At 42.4% G+C, this 26,729-nt stretch overlaps 2 protein-coding genes across 12 annotated transcripts in view; one reads left to right on the top strand and one right to left on the bottom strand.

The window, feature by feature from the left end:
- Nucleotides 1-19,872, top strand: part of LOC139226740 (monocarboxylate transporter 7-like) — a 47,152-nt gene extending 27,280 nt beyond the window's left edge. For 5 of the 6 annotated variants that reach the window (XM_070857711.1, XM_070857716.1, XM_070857715.1 and 2 more), the window contains 4 exons: nucleotides 3,343-3,486; nucleotides 7,668-7,796; nucleotides 15,232-16,065; nucleotides 19,137-19,872. In XM_070857711.1, coding sequence (XP_070713812.1) covers nucleotides 3,343-3,486; nucleotides 7,668-7,796; nucleotides 15,232-16,065; nucleotides 19,137-19,399 — 1,370 coding nt within the window. In that variant the 3' untranslated portion in view covers nucleotides 19,400-19,872. Of the gene's footprint in view, nucleotides 1-1,152; nucleotides 1,283-3,342; nucleotides 3,487-7,667; nucleotides 7,797-15,231; nucleotides 16,066-19,136 lie in introns of those variants that run through there. The other variant, XM_070857712.1, reaches the window with a different exon arrangement.
- Nucleotides 1-26,729, bottom strand: part of LOC139226742 (arylsulfatase G-like) — a 244,584-nt gene that overhangs the window by 189,961 nt on the left and 27,894 nt on the right. For 2 of the 6 annotated variants that reach the window (XM_070857718.1, XM_070857720.1), the window contains 2 exons: nucleotides 26,296-26,364; nucleotides 6,964-7,072 (listed from right to left, as the gene is read on the bottom strand). The gene's annotated coding sequence lies outside the window, so the exon portion shown is untranslated. Of the gene's footprint in view, nucleotides 1-925; nucleotides 1,050-6,963; nucleotides 7,073-26,295; nucleotides 26,381-26,729 lie in introns of those variants that run through there. The other 4 variants (XM_070857717.1, XM_070857721.1, XM_070857722.1 and 1 more) reach the window with 4 other exon arrangements.

Raw genomic sequence — 26,729 nt, 5'->3', positions numbered from 1 at the left:
GTAAGGAATTAAAATTATTCTAGCGTTTCTTGATCTCTTTTTAGTTTTAATGATTTTTTTTGGAAAACGTAATGATCACTCAGATCATCAAAACAAGGCAGATCTACATCCATCTTAAAATATTCTTTAAATAGATCAGATTAACTGGAAATGGGATGGGTTCAGTGTTTGCAACAATTTCTGATCCACAGCTGTGCCTACATATTAGTCGTCACAGCTGACTGAATACAATTTTCTTGAAATGGGTCTTAATGGTGGCTGAGAGTCTTTTAACCAATACTTTTTATTGAATGTAGGCAATTCAGCAATTAAACTGTGCTTCTTCCTCCAATTATTTCTTTAGGAAAGTTGAATTTGTACATAGTTTCAAATAATACATCAAGATGCTCTGAAGTTGCAGTTGATCTTAGGATGGAGATGCAGATCAGTGTCACATGGTTGTGGCATTGTCTTTTCTGATCTAATTATCTAGGATATGTAGCCATTCTTTCACTACTATGGCTGGTACAGTGACAATGGAAGCATGCTTATTTTTTTTTGAAACATTTTAATGCAACTTTTCTGGTTTTTATTCATTAGTGTTCTTTTGCTTTTTTTTAAACTGCCAGACATGTGGCTTGTATAAATTGTAACAGGGATTGGTAGATAAAATAATCCAGTTATATTGGAATACTAATCTTTCTACACTTCATGTAATATGATCTTGGACTAAATCTCTACAACTTAATCTGACTACATCCTTTTCCACTGCCATTTTTTGTACTGTACAGTACAGCCTTTTACACTGTCAGCAATCCATTTGTTGACTCAATTATAGAAGCAACTCGAGCCTTTGCCAAACAATATCCATGTTCTCATTAGGCATATTTATAACTATTACACTAATTGTACTTGAAATATGCTTTAACATTGTACCAACACACACAGCCCAAATTTGGCCCTCCGGTTTTTTTCGGCGCACTCACGTGAGGTGCACCGACTTCCTACGCTTAAAACGGCGCCGAAAAGATATCCCCGTATTCTCCCCGCTCTGTCGACTGTTCTTGTGCTTAGCACAGCAATTCAATTAGGGGGCGGAGCTATGGCCCTGCACTCGAATACCAGCAGCTCAACACATGTGCGCTGGAGGTTTCGCGCACGCGCAGTAACTCCTCTGCAGCGTGGGACCCAATGTCCCGCCCCTATCCCAGGCTGAGTGGCCTCACGGTGTGCACTGGACTGCTGCATGTCATGGAGAGTCCCGCACCTATACCCGGCCGGCCCGCTGACTTCCCGGGCCGAGGTAGGACTCGAGTTTTATTTTTTTATTTATTGATGGTTGTGCTTTGTTAGGAGAGTTTTGATTTGTGGGGAGGAGAGAGGAGGAGTGTTTTGATCGGGGGGAGGGCGCAAAGAGTCAGCAGTCCCTCAAAGGAGAAGTCCACCAGTCCCTCGGAGTTGACTCCTGCAGCCTCTGTGTTCTGTGAGCCCAGACTGCTGTGTGTGGCCAGTTACCTGCGTGCGCTCTCCCACCTGGGCGTCCCATCTATCCCCAATAGAGTGGCCTCTCACACTGACAGGACCTCTGACTTCCCGGGCCGAGTTATGAAGCTGGACTTAAGTTTTATTATTTATTTATTTATTTATTATAGATGGTTTTTATGCTTCTTGAATGTTGTTGTGACGGTGTTTAGTGCTTTGCAAGGTCCTCGCCCCCTCCCCCATCTCTGGCTACCTGCGTTGATTTCTTAACTCTCCAAGGGTTTTCTGTGCAGCCACAAGTAGCCACATACACTGGCCTAAGTTAGTTTGGAGCAACTATTAGCTGTCCAAACTGGCTTAAATGGCCAAAACAGGCAAAGGTGGCTGGAAACGCCCCCTTTTGGGAAAAAAAACTAAACTTAAAAAAAAATCCTAACTAACTCACTTACACTGGCACAAATTAAATGTGCAGAATGGGGATTTTTAAGATAATCCAGAAAAATCAAGTTGCTCCAAAAGAAACGGAGCAACTCCTGGGCAAATTTGGGCCCAATATCCTAGTGTTATACAGCTTAAAGTGCTCACTCCAAACACACAACAGATTTGGTAAGATAAAACTTGTAATCTAACTGTACTGCTGGGGTTTTTCCAGTTCAAGTGGACATAATATGAATGTGCTTTATTGAAATCCTAGTGACTTCCATGGAGTGGATTTCCCTATTATAGTCTGCATTTTCTTCTGTATGGCATCTAGATTTTCTCCAACATCCATTTTTTATTTACTTACTGCTTTTCCTTGTGAATCTTAGAACTTGTGACTGAGAGCTGCTGAATTCTCTTGCATTTTATTCCTGTGACTTGTTTCCTTTTAATGGCTTGTACTTTTCATTTTTGGTTAGGTCTTTCTTATTTGCAACATAGCACTTACATCACCAATACCTGCCAGTATCAGACCATGCTATTGTCACAGACAACACCGAGTACAAGGAAGGTTCATACAGATAATTGGGCAGGGACGTACACAACGTAATAAACTTCAGGACATTAATACTGGTATTCTCTCAACGTTTGTCTCATATTTAACCCAAAGATGAGCTTCCGACTACATATCCATGCCATCACTGAGGCCGCCTATTTCCATCTCCGGTACATCGCTCGACGCTGCTCATCTGCTGAAACCCTCATGCATGCCTTTGTTACTTCTGGATTTGACTATTCCAATGCTCTCCTGGCTGGCATCCCATGTTCTACCCTCCATAATTTGGGGACATCCAAAATTCTGCTGCCTGTGTCCTAACTTACACTAAGTCCCGTTCACCCATCACCCCTGGGATCGCTGACCTACATTGGCTCCCCGGTTAAGCAATGCCTCAATTTTTTAATGTATCATCCTTGTTTTCAAATCCTTCCTGGCTTCATCCCTCCCTATCTCTAATCTCCTCCAGTCCCACATATCCGAGATATCTGCGCTCCTCTTTTCTGGCCTCTTAAGCATCCTGGTTTTAATCACTCCACCATTGGTGACCATGCTTTCAGTTGCCAAGGCCCCAATCTCTGGAATTCCTTCCCTAAGCCTCTTTCTTTCTTTAAGACGCTTCTTAAAACCTACCTCTTTGACCCAGTATCTCCTTGTGGCTTAGTGTAAAATTTTGTTTGATCATGTTCATGTGAAGTGCGTTGGGACATGTTACTACATTAAAGATGTTGTATTTTGGTGTTGTATAAATACAAGTTCTTAATCAGTTTATGCACACAAATATATATAATTTTAAGCCATTTTACATTCTATATAATGGAAACATTGAGAGTTTAAACTATTAATTAATTATTAAGCAGAAAGTACTATATATGTGTGTTAACACTGATTTTCTTTCTTTACAGCACCACTTTCCACAATACTAAGTAACCACTTTGGTTACCGCCCAGTCGTGATGCTGGGTGGACTGCTTGTTAGTATGGGAATGATGGCAGCATCATTTGCACATACAATTGTACAAATGTACTTTACCATTGGAGTAGTCTCAGGTAATTGCCATTCCTAACTGTTAAATCCATATAGATCTTCCGAAGGCTTTGAGTAGACAAACCTTTGGAGCACTGTATATTCCTGACTTAGTTGCAAAATGTATGCATTTTCTACCATTACAATTCCAAAAATGATTGCAACTTTTTGATGCCAAATATTCTACTTCCAGAAAGATATTGAAAATGCTGTCTAAATCTAATACATTTAACTCTGATTTTTTCATTTTACTTTTGTTTCTTTAACATTTCATTTTCTTAATATTTACATTTCCCACAAATGCATCCTTTTCTGGTAAAGACTGGTAGCTGGTCTTCACTCTGACCATTGCCAATTCCACCCTTTAAACAGCTGAGCGATATCAACTCTACCCAGAGAGGAATTGCTAACCTCCATTTGTCAAATTCTCTCACCTACTTCTCTTCATGGACTTCCAGATCTTGCTCTTGCTATGTGGAGGGAAAATAGTGCACATGTTTCAAAACCATCACAGCTGTGGCAAAGGACATAGCGCTGCTCTCTCATTCTGTTTTTGTAATATTGGTCATCATTAATACATGCAATATTAGCATTTACCGATCAGTAAATGCATTAACTGTGTTTTAGAACTCGCCAAGAAACAAAGCTGTTTCACTGCAACTGCAGTCCTTTTGAGGGTTGACAAAAGGCTACTTACTATTGTTTGCCATAAAAATACAAACACATATAAATCATTTTCATTGCTTAAATTGTCAATGGTTGTACTGGCCTTATAGTATCCTGGATTGTTGGGAAGATTTCTTTCTTCTGACACCCAGGTTTCCATAAAGTGAAGGTGGAGGGGGTGCAACTGCAGTCTAATTAACATTTAAGCATTCTATGTCCGCCACTGAGTGGATTATCATTACTTCACAGGAGAATGCGTAGGACATGAATGCATGATAAGGTTGCATGAATATATCCATCTTTCCTGTTTGGAAATTTGCTCTAGTTCACTCCTTCCCCAAGCAGGCAAATCCCTCTCTTATCCTTCTAACTATTGCCCTGCCGTCAATACTTTCCATGAAAGTTGCTGTTTATTCTTAAATTTTCTATCATCTTGAAAATTCTGGTTTAATTTGCAATTGCTGGCACTATTTCTTGCATGGCTGTCACATTAGTGATCTTGCCTACATTAAGAGCTTTGGTTTTGAAACTTTGTTAATTTATCTCCTTTGTCAAAGTCTGGTACTGTGCACTTCAAAACATACTATGATCCTATGGATTTCTACCAAAGCGATGTTCAAAACTGCCTAGTTTCTATTTGTGCTGTAGTTGGTAACTCATCCTCTTCCATTCAGTCAAGAATTCCCTAGGGCTCTGTACTCCCTCTGTTCCTTCTCCATTAACTTCCACTCTTCATTCAGATCTATTAATGTCATTGCTGATGATTCTATTCTATAATTCAAAAACTTGTCAGATTAGACACTCTATTCTTCCATGCTATGGCTAAATCAGTATATCTTGATTTTCTGTTGTGCCCGTCAACAAGTCAAAGAAATTCTTGTTTCCTTTGCTTCCCTAAAGGCACAGTTTCTTCACGTCTCTTGTAAGTTCAACCAACAGCTATCATCTTTTAACCTCAATGGTTTCACCCTTAGCCCTTGTTCACTCTCAAGATCCCTTGCCTACCCATTCTGAGAAAATCAACTCCAACTACCCCCACCCTCTCTTGAGTAAGAGGGGCCAAGAAATTCAAAAGCCAAAGGGCATTGTATTTTTTTTCCAGTTACTGCCATTCATCCATTATATGAAGAGTAATGAACTTAGACAATGTAGTCTTGTCCTGTAGTGGGAGATGAGTGGTGACAGGAGATGCAGTGGCAACCAGCCTTTTCTTTGTGGGGTCTCTACTGACCACTGCACATAGTCCCTGGAAGAAGCTACTCATCAGCAAAGTGATGGAAGGTGCCATGAACAGTGCTATCAAGCAGCACTTACTCACCAATAACCTGCTCACCGATGCTCAGTTTCAATCTTCACCAGGACCACTCGGCTCCAGACCTCATTACAGCCTTGGCCCAAACATGGACAAAAGAGCTCAATTCCAGAGGTGAGGCAAGTGACTGCCTTTGATATCAAGGCAGCACTTGACCAAGTTTGTCATCAAGGAACCCTAAGTCAATGGAAATCAGGGTATAAACTCTCCACGGCTGGGGTCCTACCTAGCATAAAAGTTGTGGTTGTTGGAGGTCAATCATCTCAGCCCCAGGACATCACTGCAGGAGTTCCTCAGGGAAGTGTCTCGGACCCAACCATCTTCAGCTGCTTCATCGATGACTTTCCCTCCATCATAGGTTCAGAAGTGGGGATGTTCACTGATGATTGCATTGTTCAGTTCCATTCACAACTCCTCAGTTGAAGCAATCCATGTCCACATGCAGCAAGATGTGAATATTAACTTGACACTTATCAGCCTAAGCCTGAATGTCAAGTTAACATTTGTGCCACCCAAGTGCTAGGCAATTACTATCTCCAACGAGAGTCTAACAACCCGCCCCATGACATTCAACGGCATTGCCATTGGGGAATCCTCCACCATCAACATTTTGGGGGTTACTGTTGTCCAGAAACTTAACTGGACTAGCCACACAAATACTGTGGCTACAAGAGCAGGTCAGAGATTGGGTACTCTGCGGCGAGTGTCTCACCTCCTGACTCCTCAAAGCCTTTCCACCATCTTCAAGGCACAAGTCAGGAATGTGATGGAATACTCTCCACTGGCCTGGATAAGTACAGCTCCAACAACATTCGAAGCTCAACACCATCCAGGACTTGATTGGCACCCCATCCACCACCCTAAACATTGACTCCCTCCACCACCGGCGCACCATGGCTGCAGTCTGCACCACCTACACGATGCACTGCAGCAACTTGCCATGGCTTCTTCGAAAGCACCTCCCAAATCTGCAATCTCTACATCCTAGCAGGACAAGGGCAGGAGGTGCATGGAAACATCATCACCTCCAAGTCACACACCATCCTGACTTGGAAATATATCACCGTTTCTTCATCGTCGCCAGGTCAAAGTCCTGGAACTCCCTCCCCAAACAGCACTGTAAGAGTACCTTCACCACACGGACTGCAGTGGTTCAAGGCGGCGGCTCATTATCACCTTCAAGGGCAATTCGGGATGGGCATTAAATGCTGGCCAGCAATGCCCACATCTCATGAATGAATAATATATATATATATTTTTTTTAATGAATTGTCTTGGCTGAAGAGTACCCGGTCTGCCACCGAGCTTGCTATGGTAACCATCATTTGGGGGGACGCCTAGTAGATCCTGTTGGCGTTGTGAAGCTATACAGCATTAGATTGACCTGACTCCCACTGCCAACTGCTGCAGCAGTTTTGCCACCTGTTTTATATTTTTCACAATAATTCAGATCCGATTCCTTGCTACAGATGATGTTTAGTAGCCAAATCAATTTAGTGGATATTTTTCTACACAAACTCACCCTGTGCACTCTGAGAATTTACAGTTTCTCTGTAAGTAACACTGCTCCTCTTCTCTAGATCAACTGGAACTTTGCATTTTACAGAAGACTTCTCATCTTTTATCTGCAACTGAAAAAAAAGTAGACAATTGTATTGAACAGGAACTTTTCCAATGCCTCTCTGACCTGGCTGCTACTGCCTAACTCAGATATATGGATATTAGGAATGTCAATTACATCAGTAATGGCATCTGTGCTTATCGAGGTTTACCAATGACTGGACCCCCAATTAAGGAAAGGGGAACTGTTTGGCATATGCCAGTGCAGGCAGTGTGATCCCCTTAGACCAATCAGGAACTAGCATGTAATGTCTGCAGTGGTAATCAATACGATTGGGCATATTGAGGTAGGCTGTAGTCAAAATGGAAATTTACAGGAATATCCCACAATACTGTTGTGTACAATCGTGTGGGGAAAGATTATTTCACAACCTAACTACTTATTCTTGAATTTTTTAAAGGGAAAGTCTCCCACTGATATTCACACCAGGTAGGTCATGCTACCATAGCAATGCTTAGCACTGTAACTTGAATAGGGAGCAGTTCTTAGAACTAGAGAATACATATTTTGTTAAAATTGTAATATATGTTTAAATTAAGTTTCACAATTACATAATTACATTTTTACTTGGTTAATTTAATGATTGTTTTTTTTTTCCAAAACAGGAATCGGTTTCTGCCTCAGCTTCCTTCCCACAGTCACACTCCTCTCCCAATACTTTGAAAAATATCGCTATCTTGTCGTGGCTGTGGCTTCCACAGGAGAGTGTTTCGCTATCTTCATTTTTGCACCCGGTAAGTGTCAAATCTGACATCATAGCCCAGCCACTGAATTCTATTTAAGTAACCCCATTGTTCCTGGTGCGGGTTGGGGAGGCTATGGGGTTTTCTGCATTGATGTAACTTGCCAAGATATATATTGTGCTTGGATCAGGACTACTTTATATATTCCTAAATCATAATTGTTTTGGGATCATATTATTACTACTGCTACTACCACCACCATTTTACATTTTGACAAGTGGATGGTTAATTTACCAAGCTATGTTTCAAAGTTTTATATGATGGGATTTATAGTTGGATTCAATTTACAGTCACCTGAAACAATGCAATGGATACCTGTTGATCTCCTGTGACATTGAACACAGGAGTCAATACCAAGTGTATACAATAAGCATAATACAATAAAGATGACAAACTCCCCACATAGAGCAAGAATAAATATAACCAGGTATTAAAAGAGGCTGATGAAAAAATTGCAGATGCTTTAGTCATGATCTTCCAAAACACTCTTGATTCAGCAACTGCCCCCTTGGATTGGAAACTTGACTGTCACTCCATTATTTAAAAATGGTGGGAGAAAGGGTTAATTAATAACCTTGTAGTAAAGGGGCCTTTAGGGAAAAGTGACCATAATATGATAGAATTTTATATTGAGTGTGAAAGTGATTTAGTTAAATCCAAAATGATGGTCTTAAATCTAAAAAAAGCAAACTACACAGGTATGAGAGGCGAGTTGGCTAAGGTAGATTAAAAGGTATGATGGTGGACAAGCAATGGCTAGCATTTAAAGAATTAATACATACTTTACTGCAAACATACATTCCTTTAAGACACATAAACCCCACAGGAAAAGTAGTCCAACCATGGCTAACAAGAGAAGTTAAAGATAGTATTAGATTAAAGGAAGAGGCTGATAATGTTGCCAAAAAGAGCGGTAAGCCTGAGGATTGGGAAGATTTTAGAATTCAGCAAAGGGGGACCAAGAAATTGAAACAAAGGGAAAACCGAATGAGAGCAAATTAGCGAGAGACATAAAAATATATAGTAGAAGCTTCAATAGGTATATAAAAAGGAAAAGATTAACAAAAGTAAATGGCTGAGACAAGAGAATTTATAATGGGAAATAAGGAAATGGCAGAGAAATTAAACAAATACTTTGTGTCTGTCTTCATGGAAGACACACAAAACCTCCCGGAAATAGTGGAGAACCAAGGGTTCCGAGAATGAGGAAGTGAAAAATTAGTATTAGTAAAAAAAAAAAGTACTGCGGAAATGAATGGGACTGAAAGCTGATAAATCCCCTGGACCTGATGGCGTACATCCAAGGGTTTTGAAAGAGGTGGCTATAGAGTTAGTGGATACATTGGTTTTCATCTTCCAAACTTCCATACATTCTAGAATGGTTCCTGCAGATTGGAAGGTAGCTAATGTAACCCCGCTATTTAAAAAAGGAGAGAGAGAGAAAACAGGGAACTGCAGACCAGTTGGCCTGACATCAGTCGTAGGGAAAATGCTAGAATCTATTATTAAAGATGTGGGAACAGGGCACTTAGAAAATAATAGGATTGGGCAGAGTCAACATGGATTTATGAAAGAGAAATCTTGTTTGTCAAATGTGTTCGTTTTTTGAGGTTGTAACTCGTAGAATAGATGAAGGTAAACCAGTGGATGTGATGTATTTGTATTTTCAGAAGGCATTCGATAAGGTGCCACACAAGAGGTTATTAAACAAAATTAGGGCTCATGGGAAATATACTAGCATGGATTGAGGATTGGTTAACGGACAGAAAACAGAAGGTATAAACAGGTCATTTATGGGTTGGCAGGCTGTAACTAGTGGGGTTCTGCAAGATCGGTGCTTGGGCCCCAGCTATTCACAATCAATATCAATGATTTGGCTGAGGGGACCAAATGTAATGTATCCAAGTTTGCTGATGATACAAAGCTAGGTAGGAATGTAAGTTGTGAAGAAGATGCAAAGAGGCTTCAAGAGGATATAGACAGGCTAAGTGAATGGGCAAAAACATGGCAAATGGAATATAATGTAGAGAAATCTGAAGTTATCCACTTTGGTAGGAAAAATAGAAAAGCAGAGTATTTTTTAAATGATGAGAGATTGGGAAATGTTGGTATTCAGAGGGACCTGGGTGTCCTTGTACATGAAACACTAAAAATTAACATGCAGGTACAGCAAGCAAATGGTATGTTGGCCTTTATTTCCTACATTACAACAGTTACTACACTTCCAAAGTACTTCATTGGTTGTAAAGCGCTTTGAGACGTCTGGTGCTCGTGAAAGGCGCTATATAAATCCAAGTCTTTATTAAAAGAGGATTTGAGTAGAAGAGTAAAGACATCTGACTGCAATTATATAGGGCCGTGGTGAGACGGCACCTGGAGTATTGTGTACAATTTTGGTCTCCTTACCAAAGGAAGGATATACTTGCCATAGAGCGAGTGCAACAAACATTCACCAGACACAGACCTGGGATGGGGGGATTGTCCTATGGCTGGGGAGTCTAGAACGTGGGGTCACAGTCTCAGAATAAGGGGTCAGCCATTTAGGACTGAGGAGAAATTTCTTCACTGAGGGTGGTGAATCTTTGGAATTCTCTACCCCAGGAGGCTATGCAGGCTCAGTCTTTGAGTATATTCAAGAAAGATATCGATAGATTTTTGAATATTAATGTAATCAAGGGATATGGGGACTGTGCAGGAAAGTGGAGTTGAGATAGAAGATCAGCCATGATCTTATTGAATGGCGGAGCAGGCTTGAGGGACCGAATGGCCTACTCCTGTTCCTAATTCTTGTGTTCTTAGGAGAGAGAAACCAAGATATTAGAGATCTATAGCATCTGTCATTAGAGACAGAGTGATTTGGATAAATTTGAACTGATCAGAGAGAGCCAGCATGGATTTGTAATTGGTAAGTCATGCCCAACTAACCTAGTTGAATTTCTTGTGGAGGCCACTAACATGGTAGTTAATGTGGATGTTATTATATGGACTTCCAGAAGGCATTCAATAAGGTTCCATACATGTAACTGTTGGCAAAAATAGAGCGCATGGAATTGGAGACAACCTATTGACATGGATAGGGATAATGGGTATATATTTCATTTGGCAGGATGTGACTAATGGTATCCCCCTGGGATCTGTACTGGGGTCTTAGCTTTTCAGTATATTTATCAATTACTGAAATGAAGGAATAAAGAGCTGTATATCAAAGTTTGCTGACAACACTAAGTTAGGTGGCACAGTAAGTAGTGTAGATTGGAGCAGAACGTTGCAAAGGGACATTGACAGATTAAGTGAATGGATAAATATGTGCAGATGAAGTTCAGTATGGGGAAGTGTGAGATCATTCACTTTAGACCTAAGAGAAAAATACATGGTGCGAAACTGTGAACTTCTAGAAATCACTAAAAACTAGTAGACACAGGTACAAAAATAATTAAGAAGGCTATTGGAATGTTCATCTTTATCTCAAGGGGACTGCAATACAAAGGGGTGGAAGTCCGAGTTATATAAAGCTCTGGCTAGCCTGTATCTGGAGTACTGTGTTCAATTCTGGGCATGCACTTCAGGAAGGATATATTAGTGTTGGAGTGGGTGCGGTACATATTCACCAGAATGATGACCGTACCTAAAAGGATAAAATTATGAGGACAGGTTACATAGACTAGCCTTGTATTCCCTTCAGAAAATTAAGGGGTGATCTCATTCAGGTGTTGAAGATGATTAAAGGATTTGATAGAGTAGATAGAGAGAAACTATTTCCTTTGGTGGAAGGAATCCAGAACAAGGTGGCATAGCCTTAAAATCAGAGCTAGGCTGTTCAAGGGTAATATCAGGAAGCATTTCTTCACAAAGTCCTTCTGCTGCTGAAACCTTCATCCATGCTTTTGTCACTTCCAGACTTGACTATTCCTATCTTCCACCCTCTAAACTTCAGCTCATCTGCCCGTATCCTGACTTGCAGCAAGTCCCATTCACCCATCAGTACTGTGTCACTGACCTACATTGACTCCCAGTCCAGCATTGCCTCAAATTTAAAATTCTCATCTTTGTGTTCAAATCCCTCAAGGTCTTTCTCCACCTTATCTCTAACCTCCTCCAGCCCTACTACCTTCTGAGAACTGTGTTCCTTCAATTCAGGCCTCTTGTGCAACCCTGATTTCTTTTGCCCCTCCATTGGTGGCCGTGCCTTCAGCTGTCTAAGCCCCAAGCTCTGGAATTCCCTCGCTAAACCTCTTGACCTTTCCTCCCACGGTGCTCCTTAAATCCTACCTCTTTGACCAAGCTTTTGGTCACTTGTCCGAATATCTTGTGGCTTGGTGTCAAATTCTGTCTGATAACACTCCTGTGATATGCCTTAGAAACATAGAAATTAGGTACAGGAGCCTGCACCGCCATTCAATAAGATCATGGCTGATCATTCAACTTCAGTATCCCTTTCCTGCTTTCTCTCCAGACCCCTTGATCCTTTTAGCCGTAAGGGCCATATCTAACTCCCTCTTGAATATATCTAATGAACTGGCCTCAACAACTTTTTGCGGCAGAGAATTACACAGATTAACCACTCTGAGTGAAGAAATTTCTCCTCATCTCGGTCATAAATGGCTTACCTCTTATTCTTAGACTGTGACCCCTGGTTCTGGAACTCCCCAGCAACGGGAACATTCTTCCTGCCTCTAACCTGTCCAATCCCATCAGAACTTTATATGTTTCTTTGAGATCCCCTCTCATTCTTCTAAACTCCAGTGGATACAAGCCCAATTGATCCAGTCTCTCCTATGTCAGTCCTGCCATCCCAGGAATCAATCTGGTGAACCTTTGCTGTACTCCCTCACTAGCAAGAACGTCCTTCCTCAGATTAGGAGACCAAAACTGAACACAATATTCCAGATGTGGCCTCACCAAGGCTCTGTACAACTGCAGTAAGACCTCCATGCTCCTATACTCAAATCCTCTAGCTATGAAGGCCAACATGCCATTTGCTGCCTGCTGTACCTGCATGCCAACCTTCAATGACTGATGTACCATGACACCCAGGTCTCGTTGCACCTCCCCTTTTCCTAATCTGTCACCATTCAGATAATATTCTGTCTTCCTGTTTTTGCCACCAAAGTGGATAATCTCACATTTATCCACATTATACTGCATCTGCCATGCATTTGCCCACTCACCTAATCTGTCCAAGTCACCCTGCAGCCTCTTGGCATCCTCGTCATAGCTCACACCGCCACCCAGCTTAGTGTCATCGGCAAACTTGGAGATATTACATTCAATTCCTTCATCTAAATCATTGATGTATATTGTAAATAGCTGGGGTCCCAGCACTAAACCCTGCGGCACCCCACTGGTCACTGCCTGCCATTCTGAAAAGGACCCGTTTATTCCGACTCTCTGCTTCCTGTCTGCCAACCAGTTCTCTATCCATGTCAATACATTACCCCCAATACCATGTGCTTTAATTTTGCACACTAATCTCTTGTGTGGGACCTTGTCAAAAGCCTTTTGAAAGTCCAAATACACCACATCCACTGGTTCTCCCTTGTCCACTCTAGTAGTTATATCCTCAAAAAATTCTAGGAGATTTGTCAAGTCTGATTTCCCTTTCATAAATCCATGCGGACTAGGACCGATCCTGTCACTGCTTTCCAAATGCACTGCTATTTCATCTTTTAATAATTGATTCCAACATTTTCTCCACCACTGATGTCAGGCTAACCGGTCTATAATTCCCTGTTTTCTCTCTACCTTCTTTTTTAAAAAGTGGTGTGACATTAGCTACCCTCCAGTCCATAGGAACTGATCCAGAGTCAATAGAATGTTGGAAAATGATCACCAATGCATCCACTATTTCTAGGGCCATTTCCTTAAGTACTCTGGGATGCAGCCTATCAGACCTTGGGGATTTATCGGCTTTCAATCCCATCAATTTCCCTAGCACAATTTCCTAATAAGGATTTCCTTCAGTTTCTCCTTTTCGCTAGACCCTCGACTCTCTAGTATTTCCGGAAGGTTATTTGTGTCTTCCTTAGTGAAGACAGGTCCAGAGTATTTGTTCAATTGGTCTGCCATTTCTTTGTTCCCCATTATAAATTCATCTGATTCTGGCTGCAAAGGACCTATGTTGGTCTTCGCTAATCTTTTTCTCATCACATATCTATAGAAGCTTTTGCAGTCAGTTTTTATGTTCCCTGCAAGCTTCCTGTCATACTCTATTTTCCCCCTCCTAATTAAACCCTTTGTCGTCCTCTGCTGAATTCTAAATTTCTCCCAGTCCTCAGGTTTGCTGCTTTTCCTGGCCAATTTATATGCCTCTTCCTTGGATTTAACACTATCCCTAATTTCCCTTGTTAGCCACGGTTGAGCTACCTTCCCCGTTTTATTTTTACTCCAGACAGGGATGTACAATTGTTGAAGTTCATCCATGTAATCTATAAATGTCTGCCATTGCCTGTCCACTGTCAACCCCTTAAATATCATTTTCCAGTCTATCCTAGCCAATTCACGTCTCATACCATCGAAGTTATCTTTCGTTAAGTTCAGGACCTTAGTCTCTGAATTAACACTGTCACTCTCCATCTTGATGAAGAATTCTACCATATTATGGTCACTCTTCCCCAGGGGGCCTCGCACAACAAGATTTCTAATTAGTCCTCTCTCATTACACAACACCCAGTCTAGGATGGCCAGCTCTCTAGTTGGTTCCTCGACATATTGGTCTAGAAAGCCATTCCTAATACACTCCAGGAAATCCTTCTCCACCGCATTGCTACCAGTTTGGTTAGCCCAATCTATATGTAGATTAAAGTCGCCCATGATAACTGCTGTACCTTTATTGCACGCATCCCTAATTTCCTATTTGATGGCATCCCCAACCTCACTACTACTGTTTGGTGGTCTGTACACTCCCACTAGTGTTTTCTGCCCTTTGGTATTCCGCAGCTCTACCCATACAGATTCCACATTATCCAAGCTAATGTCCTTTCTTACTATTGTTAATTTCCTCTTTAACTAGCAATGCTACCCCACCTCCTTTTCCTTTCTGTCTATCCTTCCTGAATGTTGAGTTCCCAGCCTTGGTCACCCTGGAGCCATGTCTCCGTAATCCCAATTATATCATAATTGTTAATAGCTGCTGGCTATGTTTTACTATTTTAAAGGTGTTATTTAAATGCAAGTTTTTTGGAAATCTGGAACTCTCTCCCCAAAAAGCTGCTGAGGCTTGGTCGATTGATAGATTATTGTAATGTAAGGATACTGAGGGATATATGAAACTAAGGTGTTTAAATGGAGTTAAGATGCAAATCAACCGTCATCTAATGGAAGGACAGAACATGTTTGAGGGGCTGCATGGCCTACCCTGTTCTATAATCAGATGCACACAGAGAATAAGAAATATAATCAAATGCTCTGTTTTGTTCTCTACTTTTAGCTTTCACATTACTGAAGAGCCATCTTGGGTGGAAAAATTGTCTCCTAATTTTAGGTGCACTGCAGCTAAACATCGTTGTGTGCGGAGCTCTACTTCGGCCACTTGTTATCAGAAGAATAGAGAAAGAACCAGTGGATGTAAAAACAGAGAAAGAACCACTGGATGTGGCCATGGAAACCAAGTATATGCTGGAGAATGAGGAAACATGCACCTCAGCACACTCTGTGGACTCAGGAGTGGAATCTTTATCTACCTCATGTAATCACTTGGAACATAGTAAGAAATGTACAACAAATGATATTCAGAAAGAAAATCATCAGATGCTTCCAGACAGGCAGCCAAAACCACAGCATCAACCAAAGTTGCTTGACTTTTCAGTTCTAAAAAACAAAAGCTTCCTCTTTTATGCACTTTTTGGACTATTTGCCACTTTGGGATTTGTGGCACCTCAACTCTATGTCATTCCCCTCAGCATTAGCCTGGGTGTTGATGAGTGGGCAGCTTACATGCTATCTGTTATGGCAATTATGGAGGTGTTTGGTAGGCTCTCAGCAGGCTGGGTCCTGAACAAGCAGCCCATACGGAAAATTTACATTGAACTGATTTGTGTGATCCTACTGAGTCTAGTGTTGTTGTGCTTTCCATTCACAAAAGGATTCTGGGGCCTTGTTATATGCAGCATGCTGTATGGATTCATGCTTGGCACTGTTGCTGGTACCCACATTCCAATGTTGGCAGATGACGACGTGGTTGGGGCTGAGAAGATGTCAACTGCTGTTGGAATCTACATCTTTATACAGAGCTTTTCGGGACTTGCTGGGCCACCTATTGGAGGTATATTTTTCCATCAACATCGAGTCAAGCCTCAAATTTACATACAAGATAGAAACTGTAGTGAAAGTGAAATGAGGCTATGCCAGAATGTATTTACTTTGTCCAAAAACATGTCATTGCAGTTGGTAACATTGTTCCATTATAGTACACTTCTGGGGGGAAAGTTGTACAGTTACCTTATGCACCTGCTCCAGAAGGGCAGAATGGTTAGAAATTCTTAAAGTAGAATATACACTGCGCAAAAAAAGCTAATATTTTGCAAGGAAATCAACAAAATATGTAAGTACGCATTGAGCAAGCTAAGTTTACAGTTCCATTGGGCTGGAATTTGATCATCCTTTCCGCCCGGTTTCTCAGCGGTATTCCTATTTTATGGTTGGGGAGCAGACTGCCGGCATGCAATACTGAAAAAAACGGTTCTGCCAGAGTTTTGTGGTAGCGGTGTTCCGTAGTTGCTGAAAAAAAAACAGGAGAAACCAGCCGGAGCAGCGACTGACGATATGAAACACTGCAAAACAAAAGTAAGTGAAAGGGTTTTTTTACATTCTTTTGCAGTGATTCACTGGAAAAGGGTCTTGTGAATGTTTTCCATTTTTGTTTTTTTCCCCCTCCCTAGGCCCAACTTGCAGCCTCGGACTAAGTTTTTACTAAATACTGCTCAATTTGACCAGGATCGCATTTTCTGCTGAGAATCCACGTGGAACGCCGATTTTTTCTTTTCCCGCTTGGCGGAATTTTTTCCATTCTTTGATCAATTTTCTGCCGGCCTTAATTGAATAATCTTAGCTAGCGTTATTTGGGCAGCAATCCGGCGGCAGCGATTTTTGATCAAATTCCAGCCCATTGCCATATTTTGAAGTTTAAACTACTAATAGAAAATATCTGTCAATTGCAAATTCTTAGGGTTGGAATTTGATCAAAAACCGCTACCGCTAAGATTGTTCAATTAAAGCCAGTGGAAAATTGATCAAAAAATGGAAAAAAATTCCGCCCGCCGTGAAAAATCCACGTGGATTCTCGGCGGAAAATGCGCTCCTGGTTAAATTAGCGGTATTTAGTCCGAGGCTGCGAGAGTTGGGCCTAGAGAGGGAGGGAAACCGCTTTTTCAAAAAACAAAAACCGTAAAACATTCACAGGACTCTTTCCCAGTGAATCGCTGCAAAAGATTGTAAAAAAAAATGATCACTTACCTTTTTTTTTTGCAGGGTTTCATACCATCCGTCGCTGCTCCGGCTGGTTTCTCCCGAGCGGTGTTTTTTTTCAGCAACTACGGAACACCGCTACCACAAAACTCGGGCGGAAGCGTTTTTTTCAGTACTGCACACCGGCGGTCCGCTCCCCAGCGATATTTCAAAACCGCCGGCGGAACACTTTGACTAAACTTTGGTTTCCAACCAAAAAATAGGAATACTGCTGAAAAATCTGATCAAATTCCAGTCCTTAGGCCTGTTATAATGCACACTCTGCAAACTGCATAGTGCAGCTCAGTTATTGAATCACCAGCATAATAGTCAGATAAGCAGTGTGAAGCCATTACTTTAGCTGCAAATAACTGCAATTGGCAAAGTTTGAGGTTGCCAGGTGATCCAGCTGAGAACTTTTCAAAAGTTAATTTTTAATATTTTGAATGTTAACCAAGCTAACTATATTACTGGCTCTTTAATCATTATAATTGTCATCATCATCATAGGCAGTCCCTCAAAATGAGGATGACTTGCTTCCATGCCAAAAAAGGATAAGTTCACAGGTGTTCCAATGAAGGTCCTAAGATTCCAGGTCCTGAACTGCATCTTGAAGGGTGGAAGATGCCTGTGCATGGATTTTTTTAACGTGTGGTGGCCGTTGCACACCAGCCACCACACGGGCTTGACAGAGCTAGGTCTTGGTCCAGTGGCAAGGATTACCCAAGACGACTGGAGACCTGCTCTGCTGCACGGACCTAGTGCGCACATATATCGCAGTGTGAGCTGGCCTGTGCTACCCCTGGGTCCGAACTCATGTGTCCCCTGGGCCCTGATCACGGCCCTCTACAATCTCTCGCCGCTCCTTCGCCCCGACCTCGCCGCTCCTGCTGTATCTGTCCACGCTCCAATCACCGACTTGAACCTTGATGATGTCACTCTTAACTGCTGTCACAGCTCCTGCTGCTCCCTGTAGTAGTATGCCTCCGCGCTGCTCCCAGGCCGCTGCTCGCCACTCCTTTTATGGCCCCGACCTGCTGCTGTTCTCACGCAGGTCAGGGCTTCCATGTTGCTCCCAGGCTGTTGCTCGCAGCTCCTTTTATGTAATTGTAACCAGCATTTGAATGCCATTTTCCTTGGCCAGAGAGCCCAACATCACAGGTAACAGTAATATAGCAATGACTTGAGCCTTCATTTCCAATTTGTGTCCCAGCAATCAAGCATTGCAACCCAGGGCTACTTCTAAGTTATAGAATTTTTTTGGAAAGGTTATGCATGTTCATCAAATTGATTACTTACAGTATTAGCTATATCTAGTATCTATTTGAAATGAGCTTCTACCTCTAATGCACTAATTTCCCTTATATCTATAAACATTTAAGCTTGCCACTGTATACTGATTTATATATAAATTGTAGACAAATGCTCATTTTCACAGTAGACTTATCCAGTAGCTTCAACCAAGACTTCTGTTACATCTATAGAAACTGAATTCATCCCACCTACCAGTAGTTCTGCATACTGTGCCATCCAGACCCTCTTAATTTATGAAGCTTTTCATTTGTTTACAAGACAATTTATTGAATATGCTGAAATCTGTAACAAAACTAAATACTCAATCTTCATCTGATGCCTATATTAATGTAATTTAATCAAATTTTCACCAAAATCTGCCTTCATAGCAGAAAACCCTGAATTTCAACTTGGAGTTACAATTTTAATACATTTTGAGAAAGCTTTACCATGAATGGGGTTTGAGCTCAAATTTACAACTCTGAATGCTAATGTGATAATATCTAGGCTACCACTTCTTAAATGTTGTCTCGACTACTGAAAAAGTATTATAAATGTAAAAGATGAAAGTTATATTGACTTTCTTTTTCTTTTCAGGTTGGCTTGTGGATATTACAGGTCAGAATTATGGATCTGCTTTCTTCTTTTGTGGTATTGGTACGAGTTTGGGTGCATTTTTTCTAGCATTAGTTCAGCCATCTAAAAAAGCCTTCTGTCAGAGGATACACCCTTTTGAGACTGATGAGCAACAGGAAATCCAGCACGATCTCAAAATTGCCCAGGATGTTCCTGAAGACTTTCTAGAAACAGACCTGAAGAAACCAGAAAGTTTACAGGATCAATTTCAAAGCAGCGCATGAAGAAAGTCATACACCACCACAACGGAATGCAAGTTCTCTTACCTATCCTGCCAACTTCCTCAACTTGGCATTATTTAATCTCAAACTTTCCCTACTCTCAAACCATCAACAAAATTAGCTACTTATTTTGTTAAGGAATACGGCAATAAGCAAATTTTTCATGTTTACTATTTAGTGAAAAAAGGCTAAAGTTCAGGAACTAAAAGCACCCAAAAAATTACAAAAATAAAAGCAACACAATGAAATATATGGAAAGAATTTAAGCGGGTTCAGTTTACAACAACCTGTATTTATATCGCGCCTTTAATGTAGAAAAACATCCCAGTGCATTTCACAGGAGCGTCAAACAAAATGTGACACTGAGCCACATGAGATATTAGGACAGATAAGAATGTAAGAATGAGAAGTACCCCATTTGGCCCCTCGAGCCTGCTCCTCCATTCAATAAAATCATGGCTGATCTTCTACCTCAACTCCACTATCCCTTGATTCTTTTAATATTCAAAAAACTATCGATCTTTGTCTTGAATATACTTGATGACCGAGCATCCTGGGGTAGAGAATTCCGAAGATTCATCAACCTCTAAGTGAAGAAATTTCTTCTCCTCTCAGGCCAACCCCTTATTCGGAGACTGTGACCCCTGGTTCTAGACTCCCCAGCCAGGGGAAACATCCTCCCTGCATCTACCCGGTCAGGCCCTGTAAGAATGTTATATGTTTTATTCTTCCAAGAGCCTTTCACGACCACCGGACGTCTCATTGCTTTACAGCCAATGAAATACTTTTGGAATGTAGTCACTGTTGTAATGTGGGAGAATATAGGCTTAGTCCACTCAATCCCTCCATCCCAGGAATCATCCTGGTGAATCTTCAGTGCATTCCACTCCCTCTATGGCAAGTATATCCTTCCTTAGCTAAGGAGACCAAAACTACACACAATACTCCAGCTGTGGTCTCACCAGGGCCCTATATAATTGCAGTAAGATATCTTTACTCTTATACTCGAACCCTCTTTTAATAAGAAAGCAAATGTTATGTTGGCCTTTAAGTCACTTGCTGTACCTGCATGATAACTTTGTGATTCATGTACAAGGACACCGAGGTCCCTCTGAACACCAACATTTCCCAATCTCTCACCATTTATCCACATGATTTGCTCCTGATTTTTAGGAGCAACTGGTGTAGAACGGAGTATCTTAGAAATCGGAATTCTCCACATTTAATTTTCTGCAGTTCTAGTCAGGTAGAACAGTTTCACTTTGGAACTGTATTTTTTTTTTCAAAAGTGGGCGTGTCCGGCCACTGACGCCTGATTTGAAAGTTTCCACAGTGAAAACGTACTCCAAACTAACTTAAAATAGAGTAAGTGAAGATTTTTGTACGCTTGAAAAAACCTTGTCTACACTTAAAAAAAATCAGGCGCAGGTTACAAATTAGGCGTCGGGGAGGGGAAGTCATTAAATTCTACAATCAATCCTTAGTTATACTTATACAAATAAATCCAACCTGAATAAAAATTTATAAGCAAAGAAAAGATTAAATAAACCATGTTCCTACCTGTGTGAAAGTGCTTCAGGCAGGCCTTTCAGGCAGCGGTGTGGCGTCAGTGTCTCGGCGGCAGGGGCAGGCAGCAAGCAGCCTTCGATCTGAGCTGCAGTGCTTGAGGCAGGGTTGTGATGGCAGCGGCAGGCAGCAAGCAGCCTTCGAGCTGAGCTGCGGTGCTTGAGGCAGGCCTTAAATCCCCGCGAAGATGCAGCACCCGGACGGACTTGAGGCCATTCGGCCATGGGATTGCAGCGGCGTCAGTGGCTGGCCGGGAGCCGAAGAATGAACACAGGACACGCGCAGCTCATTAAGGTTCTTGAGGCCATTTGGCCATGCTTTAGGGGCGGCGTCAGTGGCTGGCCGGCAGCCAAAGATACAGCAGCAGCCTTTGAGCTATGAGGGGGACTGAGGCCATTTGGACAGGGAGAGGCAGCCACATACAGTTTTATATTTAAATTTGCAGAATGGGTGCTGCATTGTCAACACCACATATTATGCAATGGTTTGCCATCAATTCACTGCATAGGAGAGAATTGATTAGAGCTCACCGCACCAGGAACGTCGTAGCCCGTAGGTTGATGGGCAGGAGACCTTACCCACGTCGACAATATCGAACCAGGCGCTCGTACCTGGACATGAGCGAGGCTGATTGTGTAAAAAGGCTGCGTTTTCGCAGAGAAGTTGTCACTGAGATCTGTGATATGGTGAGAGCAGATTTGCAGCCCAGAAGCAGAAGGATAACTGCCTTGTCTGTTGAAGTGAAGGTAACAGCTGCACTTTCTTTCTATGCCTCGGGATCGTTTCAGGCTACAACTGGAGATGTGTGTGCCATCTCTTAACGTGCAATACATGCCTGCGTTTACCAGGTCACGGCTGCACTTTATGCGTGAAGGAATGACTTCATCTATTCCCAATGACCACACAAGCGATTCATGAGGGCTGTGGGCTTCTTCAGGATTGCCGGCTTCCCAAAGGTACAGGGCTGCATTGATTGTACCCACATAGCCTTGCGAGCACCCGTGGAGGAATCTGAGCAGTACCGAAATAGGAAAGGTTTCCACTCTATCAATGTGCAGCTCATGTGTGACGACAAGCAGCGCATCATGTCAGTCGATGCGAGATACCCTGGCAGCACCCACAATGCGTTCATCCTACACGACAGCGTTCTATCTGACATGTTTGAGCAGCAGCCAGAAGGGCAGAGCTGGCTACTGGGAGACAAAGGGTACGGCCTGACCACCTGGCTCATGACGCCCATACGCGTGACACGGACAGAAGCTGACCGTCAATACAACATGGCGCACATTGCGACGCGCAGCATCATTGAGAGGACCATTGGCATATTGAAACAGCGATTCCGATGCCTGGACCATTCCGGAGGACAGTTGCAATACTCTTCTCAGATTGTCGGTCACTTCACTGTTGTGTGCTGCATGCTTCATAACTTAGCCATCATGAGGCAGCAGGAGCTGGTAGTGGAACCCGAAGACCGACGTGAGGGTCCAGTGCATGATGATAGTATTACGGAAGACCAGGATGTGGATGATAACGACAATCAGGAAAGCATGCAAGTGCCTGATGCCGGAGCACGAGGTCGGAGGAGGGCCGTCCATCGTGCCCCTTTAACGATTGCTCGAGACTTGCGCCAGCAGCTCATCCGTGAATGCTTCAACTACTGATGCCTGAGGGCTCTGCGACCACTTTTGCATATGGACATGTTTATTCTTTGCAGTTGTTCCTACGTTGTGTTGTGTTAATGGAACATGAAACAGTTTTAATGAAAAAATATTTTATTGAAAAGTTAACGTCACTAATAAAATATTTGTTGTATCAAACTATACTTTTTAATATGACTCTTGAAGATCACTTAAAAACTTTAAGATCACTTATAAACTTGTAAAGTTACAAAAATTACAAAACACTTTCTATGTGAAAAACTTTACACTCTAAGATCACTTACACTTCAAGATCACTTTTTAGATGCAAAATTAAATAATTTACAGAATGAGAGCATTTACACTATAAGATCACTTGAAAACCATAAGATCCCTTAAGTTGTAAAGTTACAAAACTTACAAAACAATTTCAATTTGAAAAACGCTACTACAGCTACATCAAGAACCAGAACAAAAGCAGCAAACAAAGGCTGCAACCATGTCTCATCCATATCTCAGTGAATGTTCACTTCCTCATGAGGGTGTAATTTGATTGGCTGGACTGTGTGCCCTTATTGCAGCAGCTACCTCAACCAGGCCCTCCCTGACGGCCTGTGCCGACACTTGCATGCCCTCCCTGAGCCTATGCCATCGATTGCACTCCCTCGACATTCCCTAAGTTCCCGTGTCATTACTGCTATTTCTCCAGTCAGGACCGTCAACTCTTCACCTACTGCATTGACGCCACGCCACCGATGAGTGATCGGGTAAGCTCATTGGTCTCCATAGCCAATGCCACAACCTGAGCCGCATCTGTTGTACGCTGCATCTCAGGAGAGCGTGTCTCCAATCTCCTTCTCCTCTGCCTGGGTCTGCCTCGTGGCACCACTACACTGGGAGGCGCGGGCACGGACGGTGGGATGCTCAGTGTTGCAAGCGGCACCACTACACAGGGAGGCGCAGGCTGGGACTGTGGGACGCTCTGTGTTCCAAACGGCTGAACTGGAGGGAGAGGCTCGGGCTGGAATGGTGGGATGCTCTGTGTTCCAGACGACAGCACTCGAGTGCGAGCCGTGGGCTGGGATGTTGGACGAATGGGTGTAAACTGCTCCATGATATCAGCAGCAACACTGGGACCCGAAGCGTCAGAATCAAAACCATAGTAGGTGGAACCAGAACCTATGCGAGAGGGAGGCGCAGGCTGGGACGGTAGTGCACTGACTGTAGAAAGCTGCATTATACCAGTGGGACCCGCAATATCGGAAGCGAAACCATGGAAGGTGGAACCAAGACCTATGCTAGGGGTTGAAACTCTGATGCCCCTTGATGGGGGCTCAAACATTAAATTGGAAGCTCTCCCCTGCAGACATTTCAGTCATCGCTGCCATCATCCAGTCTGGATCGTCCGCAGCTGGTTGTACTGGTTCTTGTTCTGTACCCTCAGGATCCTCAGGGTTGGCAGCAGCATCGTCATCATCATCATCATCATCATCATGTTCTGCAAAATACATCAGAACAGTCAAATTCTTAACAGCAAGGGAGGGGGCCAGGTGGGTGGCATGAGGCCAGGCAGCAGGTTGATTTATAGGGACATGATGCATTTTCAGGACTTACCCTCTTCCTCGCGTGCGGGCCCAGCTTGTGCTGTACCGATTGCTTTACTCCATGTGCGACTCATCATAGCAGCTACCCTTTGTTCCAAGGGTGTCAGTGGATGCAGATTGGGCACGCCTCCTCCTGTCCGAGTTGCCTCCCTTTTGTTGTAGGCCAATTTCTTCTGCAAAGAGTAAAATATAACTTTTTACAGAGTCTGCAAGGTGGGACATACAGATAGCCAGGTTATAATTACGATTAAATTAAAAATGGGAAATATTACTTACACTAACTACTTGACCAAGGTCGTGCCATTTCTTTTTACACTGACTTCCAGATCTCCTGGTATGCACCACTGCGCAGTAATCTTCTGCAACTTGGTTCCAGCATTTCTTCATTTCTTTTGGTGGCACTTTTATGCGACCTCTGTTGCTGGTATCTAGCTCCTGCCATCTCTGCTCAATTACGTTGACTAATATCTTCACTTCCTCATGCAGGAAATTCTTTGTTCTTGGTGGACGTTGATCCATTGCAAAGTTGAATTGGCACTCTTATTTCTCCAAACACACAGTCCTTAATTTGCAGGCACCGGTTCTGCAAGTTTAGCAGTGAAAAGCTGAACTCACTGATTTCAGGTGGTGATTTATTCAGCAGTGCTGCTAAAAGCACTCCCTCACACACAGAAATATCAAGAAAATTAAAATACAAGCCTTTGCAGGGGTCCAAGAAACAAATCTTCACTTTTTCTGCAGCACTTTTAAAAATGGCCGAGTGCCAATGTTTACTTCAGACTGCGCGTGCGCGAACGCTCCAACGCGCACGCGCAGGGTTGCCGGCACCAAGAAGCCTCATTTAAATTGTACCTGCCCCCTTCTTACAAAATCGGCGCGAGTGGTAGGCTCCGCCCCCTGTGCGCCATGCCAAGCAGACATCGAGCTCGAGAATACCGCGTTTTTTTCCAGCGCCGTTTTCGGCGCGAAAAACAGGCGCCCAGCTCTGAGGTGCGCCTTTTTCGCCGCGTGTGGAAACTTGGGGCCTATATTCCATTTGTCATGTTCTTGCCCACTCACTATGCCTGTCTATATCCCCTTGAAGTCTTTGTATCCTCCTCACAACTTACATTCCCACCTAGTTTTGTATCATCAGCAAACTTGGATATATTACATTTGGTTCCTTCTTCCAAATCATTGATATAGATTGTGAATAGCTGATGCCCAAGTACTGATCCTTGCGGTACCCCACATGTTACAGCCTGCCAACTTGAAAATGACTTGTTAATTCCTACTCTCTGTTTTCTGTCCGTTAACCAATCCTCAATCCATACTAATATATTAACCCAAATCCCATGAACCCTAAGTTTGTTTAGTAACCTCTGATGTGACACCTTATCAAATGCCTTCTGAAGATCCAAATACACCACATCCGATAGTTCCCCTTCATCTATTCTGCTAGTTACAACTTCAACAAACAGATTTGTCAACCATGATTTTCCTTTCATTAATCCATGTTTACTCTGCCTAATCGTATTAGTATTTCTAAGTGCCCTGTTATCACATTCTTAATAATAGATGACCAATGGTAAGTTTTAAGGAGTGTCTTAAAAGAGGAAACGAGATAGAGAGGTTTAGGAAGGGAATTCCAGAGCTTTGGGCCTTGGCAGCTGAAGGCATAGCCACTAATGGTGGAGCGATTAAAATTGGGGATGTTCAAGAGGCCAGAATCCGCTGGAAGGGATTATGGAGATTGGGAGGGGGGAAAAAAGCATGAGAATTTTAAAATTGAGGCATTGGCCGTCAATGTAGATCAACGAGCAAAGGGATGATGTGTTATTGGACTTGGTATGAGTTAGGAAAAATTTGTATCCAAAATGTGTATTGAAATGAATGGGAGCAATCATATAAAGTGAAATGTTCAGTTCACGGGTTTTGCAGTCCCTTTGGGCAAATTAATGCATAAAATGTCTGGACGTTTTGTAAAGGTTTTTTTAAATAGGACGATGTGCAAAAACATTTGCTGCATTGGCCTAATAGTTCAAGCAACTGAATGTTCTGTTCCAAAATAGAGTGTCTTTGAGTTCCAAGGATGTTAGTCGCTTCAACTTACCTGTAATTACTGTTCCTTTATTCAGACCACAGGATGGACGACTATGAAATATAATCAGGCATTTTACCTCTGTGTAGAGAAAAAACAGGCAATTCAATTTAAGAGGTAGTCATTTGAAACCAGCATTAATGTTTGTGGAAAAATAATCTGTGACCCAGAGAATCTTGGAGGGTGTATGGGGATTCACAGCAGGGGTTAGAGGATGACATTTTTTTTGCAATTATGAAGTTGATATGGATTGGGTACAGTATCACTTTACCACCCGAGATTATACAAAAAGCATTCTAAGCTCCTGAGCTTTAGAGATTTGAAATTACTACATAAAAGTAAACTGCCAACTGCAGACTCTTCATTCTTTAAATAGTTTCCTCTTTTGCACCAAACACTTCCCCCTAAACGAGTATTAGCTCTCTAGCAAACAACATTATATCATA

This window comes from Pristiophorus japonicus, chromosome 16 (genome assembly GCF_044704955.1).
Source record: "Pristiophorus japonicus isolate sPriJap1 chromosome 16, sPriJap1.hap1, whole genome shotgun sequence".
NCBI lineage: Eukaryota > Metazoa > Chordata > Chondrichthyes > Pristiophoridae > Pristiophorus > Pristiophorus japonicus.
The sequence above is the reverse complement of the archived record's forward strand: the minus strand, read 5'-3'. Positions and strand labels throughout refer to the sequence as shown.